This window comes from Rhinolophus sinicus, chromosome 8 (assembly GCF_057876585.1).
Source record: "Rhinolophus sinicus isolate RSI-liver-muscle chromosome 8, RSI-T2T, whole genome shotgun sequence".
Classification (NCBI taxonomy): Eukaryota; Metazoa; Chordata; class Mammalia; order Chiroptera; family Rhinolophidae; genus Rhinolophus; species Rhinolophus sinicus.
Genome location: NC_142508.1, coordinates 30,121,809 through 30,129,797, shown reverse-complemented (window position 1 = coordinate 30,129,797; position 7,989 = coordinate 30,121,809). Strand labels below are relative to the sequence as shown.

Here is a 7,989-nt window from a genome sequence, read left to right as displayed (position 1 = left end):
AACTGACTTCATAAGAAAGAGCAATATAGGACTAATGGGTATGCCAGAAGAAGACAAGAAGGAACAGAGAGGTTATTCAAACAAATAATTGATGAGAAATTCCCAAACCTATGGAAAGATTATTGAATCCAAGAAACAAACGAAACACCAATCTAAAAAAAGCCCTTTCTATAAGGCACATTATATTAAAACTGTCAAAAATTAAAAACAAAGAAATCTCAAAACAGGCAGGGAAAAGAACATGGTTACCTATAAAGGAAACTCTAGTAGATTACCATCAGATTTTTCAGCAGAAACCCTACAAGCCAGGAGAGCAGAATCAAACGCTCAAATTATTGAGAGAGAAATCATCAGCCAAAAATAATATACCCAGCAGATATCCTTTAGATATAAAGAATAAATAAATGCTTTTCCAGACATATCCCAGTTGAGGGAATTTACCACAAGACCTGCATTACAGGAAATGCTTTAAGGTGCTCTTCCTCCTGAAACAAAGACAAAAGGATACAAAGCTGTAAGATGACTAACAGACAAAAGCAGGAAATTGAAACCCTTGTTCAGAATAGGGTATCGAACACATATATATAACATATAGGTTAAAGGTAAAAGCATTAAAAAAAAACAAAAACCTCTATAATTTGGAAATGAATGCACAGCACAAAAAGGGATAATTTTATGACAACAAAAAACATAAAAGGGGAGGGGAAAGGACTGAATTTGCACAGGTGAATGGAGATAAGATGCAACCAGAAGAAAAACAACTATTGTACATATGAAACTTTCTTTTGCAAAATCTAATGGTAAGGGCCGGCCCGGTGGCTCAGGTGGTTAGAGCTCCATGCTCCTAACTCTGAAGGCTGCAGTTCGATTACCACATGGGCCAGTGGGCTCTCAACCACAAGGTTGCTGGTTCAACTCCTCGAGTCCCGCAAGGGATGGTGGGCTCCACACCCTGCAACTAAGATTGAACAGGGCACCTTGAGCCGAGCTGCTGCTGAACTCCCAGATGGCTCAGTTGGTTGGAGCGCATCCTCTCAACCACAAGGTTGCCGGTTCGACTCCCGCAAAGGATGGTGGGCTGTGCCCCCTGCAACCAGAAAACGGCAACTGGACCTGGAGCTGAGCTGTGCCCTCCACAACTAAGACTGAAAGGACAACAACTTGACTTGGAAAAACGGCCTGGAAGTACACACTGTTCCCCAATAAAGTCCTGTTCCCCTTCCCCAATAAAATCTTTAAAAAAAAAAAAAAAAGCCAACCTAATGGTAACTACACAAAAAGATCTAAAACATAGCAAATATTCAATAGATGATAGCCACTGTCATTTTTATTGTTATTGATGAAATAGTGGTTTTATATGGAAAGGAAGAAAGGAATTGAAAGTTAGGTGGTGGAGAAAGAGAAACATCTCTTCTAATTCAGTAGCAATTAGGTGAGTGGGTATCAGTGCACATGTGTGCATTACAAATTAAAATCCCCCTCCCATTTTCCTTACTATCCACCTAGTTGTGTAGAACAAGAAATCAACATGTATAAGGACTCCAAAGAACCCAGAAATATCTATCATCAAGTCGCATTAAATGGCATCCATATGAAATTCCATACATATACAAACTAAATTATTTGGAGAAAATTCATTGTGCTATTTGCATCTCCAAGCCATAAAAGCGGGCTTTTTTTTCTTTATTAAAAAATATTCTGTGCATTGTATCATTAACATCTAATACTGTGTCCAAAAAAATCTTTGGTGTACTGGGGTGAGGAGGATAGAACAAATGATTCAATGCAAGATTAAAACTGCTTTAAAGTCTTGTGATTTATACTAAAAATTTATGAAAATATTGCTCAAAATACTGGTATATTTTAATATAAAACATTTTTACTTCATATGGAATAAATATTGCTGGTCTAAGAAGATATGTCACGTTCCTCACTTATCCCTGGCACCCTGCTAAATATCTTTGATTTCGGACAGATCAGTATTTTTAGGTCTAGACCAAATAGCAACAACAAAAGTTTACAAAAATTGTCACTGATCCTAATTAAGTTCATACTTATAAAATATTATGAAGTCATCACACAAGATGACTGGTCAAGTCGACTTTTTTAATTAAAATGGTCTTTATCATACCATTAAAAAAACCTAGTGCTTACACTAGTTTTCAATTTCAAATCCGTTTTAATCTAATAACAATATTTCCTAATAACATAAATGTGAGTTACTTTATCAACAAAGCAGCTGCTCCAAAACAATTACTACTTAAATTTAATTGTTTCATACTTTATGTATTGCAACTAGTGAATAGAGAAGATACTAAAAAGAATGAGGTATTTGTACTTTCCCTTGCTTGTCCTGAACCTGCTTGTTTATAGGCCAATTTTTCTGACTTTACACTTTAGTTGTCACTGACATGCATAGCCAAATTCCTTCTTTGTTCATCAATTTTCTTATCATTTCAATTTGCGATAAATGTTCAATCTGTCTATATATTGCTAATGAAAAAAATCAATGAAAGATTCAATATATCAGTCATTATGAAAATGACTCAATCCACAAAAAGCCGTTATTTTGTGATACCAGCTGTTTTCCTTCAAACCTGACTGAGTTTTTTTCTCCTTCATCTTGACATTACTCTTTAACTACAAATGTGAGACTTTTTTACTTTTACTGACTCCGTAAGTCTTTAGTAATTATTAACTTAATGTGGATCTTAAAATTGTAAAAAAAACATGTAGTAATTTACAATCAAGTTACTCCAATTTTTCCATAGGATTCTAAATTCATTCACTCAATCAAAAATATTTTAAAAATACCTAATATGGGCAAGGTCCTCTTGTGGGTAACTGTGTACCAGAAATACCAAGATGTCTATAAGCCTCTACCTGAAAAAGAGATGCCAGTCTAGTAGTCTCCAATAGAAAAGATGTTCACAGACGTAACTCCTTTGAACATTTACTCTCAAATACACCTCATCATATTATTCCTAAAATTAAGCCATTTTCTTCTGACATAAATAATATTCACTATCACATCACCTGTGGAAAGGTAATGTAGAACATTACTTTGAAAGAGACTAAGCTCAAATGTGAAAGAATACATATAAAAAGGCAATACCCAGAACAGCAAATGTATTTAAGCCAAAATTTACAAAATTTACAAACAAAATACAGTCACAAATAGATGCCAATGAAAATTTTACTTAAAAAAAAAAAAAAAATTCTACCCATGAATGCACTAAATATAAATTCATTTTAATTAACAATGTAATTTTTTTAAAGCATAGAACTTACGAAAACAGTGGTCATAAAAATGGTCTTCTGAAAAGTCTTTTCTGTAGACTTCTGTATTTATTAAGAGCAAGACAAACTATGCAGAGACCAAGAATTCCAGGGAAAAAGAGTTGAGCCAGAGCAAACAAAACCAAAATTTTGAATAAAAGAATAGTGTAACTGAAAAGTTATGGGAAGAGAAAGAACTTGGCTCCTTAATTTATCACGTAACAGTGTACATTTTTAAAAAAGATGTTTTTAAGGAGTAGTGCTTTTATGGCTTTAGCAAGGTATCACATAAGGAAACAAGTCAACAGTATGTTGAAAAATATCTCCATGTTATCTATTTCATTTTAGTGGAATGGTAGGGTTTTGCCCTAAAATAACTGCTATCACTCCAAGTAACTCCTTCCTAAACATATACATACTCATATATAAATTGAAAGCCATGATAAATTTAGCCTCATTAACTGTCAGATCTATTTTTTAATCTTTAGGTAAAAGTAACCAATTTATCCTTCCCATAATATTCCCTTTCTACACTATCAGTGACGTTACTGTTTTAAAATTGGCAGTTTTAACTTAGGATGCCATCTCCTATGAGTCATTTACCGTTTTTTATTTGTTTGGGTAGGAGAATTCATCAAAGTGGACATTCTGTAACTCTTTGGTTAATAAATTGGCTCAAGTCACATTTTTAGCCCAGACAGTTTTTGGTTGTACTTTCATATAAAATATGTGTCGAAATATTATCTTTGTGGCTGCAAAATTGTCTGCTACTTTGCTACTTTTTGAATATGATTTTTATCACCATCTTAATACTTTATAAAGAATGCAGAATGTTTGGCTTCCTCAGAGTACAGAGATATGCTTTAGTTAAAGCTAATTGGCTCAGAAATTTAAAAGATTTTATTTAATATAACTGTGTTTTGTAGCTATAAGCTCATAATTTTAACATTTAGTTTTTCTGTTATACTATTTCTGAATAGTAATGAAACATTATATTCCATTTGGATGATGTTGATATTCAACATGTAACCAAATACTGGAACTTTTCAAATCAACCTGCTACCAACATGAACTCGAATGCATGGGCATTTTTTATGACTATTTTTAATGTACTAAAATATTCAATAACTGTTACTTGCACATTACATGAAAAATTAATTCTTAACAAACTTTTATTCAAAGCATTAGGAAAATCATATTCAAAACACAGAAATAATCAGACTATAACAATGCTGCATAGATAGTGGTATACAAGTTCCCTGACGCTTAGTGATTTCCTCCTATCTAAAACTTTAATTTTCAAGTCATCAGTAGAAAATGGTAGAGACAGTATTTTGTCTCTTTGAGGCTGAAACAATGGCTTTGATGGTGAGAAGTGACACCATTTTAACAACAAAGACTAGATTATCCCCAATTCAATTATATTCCTTTTTTGTTATTTCCCAGAGATGAAAATTTAGAATGTAAGGATTACTAGATGGAAATAGGAGGTAAATTACCTATTAGGAGATATCCTGGTCAGTGCCTGCTTTAATCAGACAAAACACTCAATTAAGTTTTAAAAATTACAGCCATACCATTATGCTTAACTAAAATTGTCAACATGAATACTGTTTTACATAATACATTACATGTATACAAGAAAAAAATGACCTGTTTCCAATCCTTTGTCTTTCAGTTTAAAAAAATGTTATCACTAACGGGGATTTGAAAAATAATTTTCATGTTAGAACATTAACTTTATAGAGATCAAAATCATTTTGGACAAAATAGCCTAAATCAACGAGAAATTACTAACTTTCAAGGTTACTTTTCAAAAGGGAAGACAATTTATTTGGAAGGAATGTGTAGCTGAAAACACTATTCATTAAGAAAGTATGGTTATCCTGAGAAAGAATTAAAATTGCCAGAACTTTCAGAAGGCTTTAACAATGCATGAAGGAGCAACTTGTAAGCTCTAGCTTCTTAAGTTACTACCTACATAAAAAATGTTTTGATCTAAAGAATGCTTTGGGCTTCTCTACTATACTGGTATGTAACAGGTCACAACCAAGACATCTGAAAGTGATGGACTATGAGCAAATTTTGTATTCATTTCAGGCAGACTTCTTCCTTTTTCCGTTCCTAAGAAAGAGTTTTCCAATGGTCTTGGACTCAAACTTACTGTTCACAAAAATATTCTTCTGTAAGCAAATTCATAGTTTTCTTATAACAGTAAACAAATTGTCTGGTCTACATCCTTTAATCTATGCCTAGAAAATAAGGCATTGGTAATGTTTCATTGGCCACTGCAGAGCAGACAAGTGTTTCCTTTCTGATCAGAGATATATGCAAACATTCCTCAAAGTGCATTGTTCTTTTTACAGTCTGCTATGCATTTACAGAGTCAGAATTTATAACTATCTTCATTCTTTTAGTATAAAATAATACTTATTCCCAACACCTTACATATACCATAACACTTGAGAAAAGACAAAGTGAGAGCAGCTACAGAAGTAGCAAGATATTTTTCACAACTAAAAAAATACAAAAAAGGGCAAGTTAGTATGAACTCTCAATAATATTCCACTTTGGGTTCCAAATTAAGATTTGACAAGTTTGAAGCCTTGTCCTGTGTCCAGCACAGTTGGTAGAAACCAACTCATTTTTAACCTTTTCAAGCACCTAAAACAACTTTTGCAGATCCAAAAAAGGTTCAGACCACACAACCAATTTGCCAAATGCACTAGTGGGCATGTAATACGAGGAAAGTGCAACATCCAGTGCTTGGCCACGTCACTTCCCGTGGGCAAGTGCAGCGTGTAGTCGCTCCACTGCTTTGACACACCATACACTGCTTTCACCGTGCGTCCCTTCTCAGTCCAGCAGACGTTACTACTGGAGTTGCAGTTATACTCTACCCAGTCTTTTGTAAAGTCACCCAGCTGTGGGGGGTCAGCTTCTTCGATATCTGTTGACTTTGTCATCTCTGCTCCTTGCACTGCAATGTACTGGTCATTGATTTTTCTAACTTCTTTCACCCAAGGGGTTGAATTCTCACTATCTAATACAATAATAAGTCGGGAACAGAAGGACCCATTTTTTTCTCTCCACCATTCCAAAAGTGTGTCAAAGCGTAGTATGTCTCCACCTGTGAACAAAAGAAAAGTGAATAGAGTAATAATTTCTGAAGCCTCTCATTAAGAATACTCTTTTGTTGTAAGTGTATTTTCTTTAAATTCTTGGAATTAAGTATGTGACCAAAAACAAAACTATCTATTCAGAAAAATTTTTAAAAACAAACTTCAACTTCAGATAAAAAAACCCACAAAACCAATCATCGTTGTTTCTCACATAAAAAACAAGATATGCTAAAATAAATCAAGAAAATTGTTTCATAAAGTTAAACTTGGTGAAAAAATAAAATTATAAAGAAAAGTTAACATTCTACATCAAAAGCAGCAAATAGGGCTTGTGGGCCAAATCTAGCCTGCTACCTATTTTGGTACAGACTGAGAGCTAAGAATTGACTTTCCATTTTTACATGGTTGAAAAAAAAAATCAAAAGAGCAATATTTTGTGACATGGGAAATTACTGGAAATTTAAATTTCATAATTGTTTCCACAAATAACATTAATTTATGTTCTGTCTGTGGTTGCTTTTCAACTACAGCAGCAAAGCTGAGTAGTTGCAACAGGGATCTTATGACATTCAAAAGCCAAAAATAGCTGGGTCTTTACAGAAAAAGTTTGCCAACCCTATTCTACACCACTGATAAAATAATGTTACCTTGTTCTCATATGTAGGTAGCTACTAAATGACAAAGAAACTTCCACCCTGTACCAAGAATGAGTTTAGAATGAGTTTAACTTATTTTTAAATCAGTTTTATAACTGAACAACAACAAAGGATTAAAAATAGTTTACACAGAAAGGTCTAAAGTAAATAAATTTGACCTAGAAACCTGTCTTGTAGCTAATAGGCTAGTTTTGCATTAAGTTTGAGTTTGAAATATGTTACATTAAAATAGCTTGACTATTTAATTTTTGGTACCCTCTTAAATTTCGTGCCTGAGGCAATTGCCATCCTCACCTCACCCTAGTCCTGGCTGTCTCAATGGTACACTGATACTGTCATTCCAATTCTAGATATTTGTCCTAAGGAAAGAGCAGAAATGAGGGCAAAAAATTACATATAAAGACCTTCTTCCCTCTGTTATCTAAGCCAGTATAAATCTGAAACAACTAGGGGCAGTGGAGATAAGTTATGGTAAAAATCTTAGGAGAGAACTTTATAATAAAATGATATTTATGTTTTCCAAAATTTTTACATTGAGCATATGTTACTCTTATAATTACAAAAAATTTTTAACATGCTACAATTTACTGGCGCAGTATCTAAAACCTAACTTCAGAATATACATTTCTACCAAGAGCATCAACTATCCTCTTTGCTAAACTATCAAAATGACCATACCAGAGTCAGAAAGAATCCTTTAGAATCTGGACTCTTAGTCGTATGACATCTGAAGTCAGGGTGTATCACATTCTTTATAATTTTCTTTTATTCATCAGCCTGCTACATTTTAGATGCTGACAATAAAAAACTTGTTTCATGAATTGGTCTTATACAGGCATATCATCTCAAAGGCACTATTTTAATACATGGTCTCCATATATAATACTACTAATGTGTTCCTTCAAATATACTTCCTGAAGATGCCTTTTCAA

The 7,989-nt window shown here is 33.5% G+C and overlaps 1 protein-coding gene across 2 annotated transcripts in view; it reads right to left on the bottom strand.

The window, feature by feature from the left end:
- Nucleotides 1-2,940: 2,940 nt before the first annotated feature.
- Nucleotides 2,941-7,989, bottom strand: part of TMEM168 (transmembrane protein 168) — a 50,535-nt gene continuing 45,486 nt past the window's right edge. For both annotated transcript variants that reach the window (XM_019714239.3, XM_019714240.3), the window contains one exon: nt 2,941-6,409. In XM_019714239.3, coding sequence (XP_019569798.3) covers nt 5,862-6,409 — 548 coding nt within the window. In that variant the 3' untranslated portion in view covers nt 2,941-5,861. The remainder of the gene's footprint in view (nt 6,410-7,989) is intronic.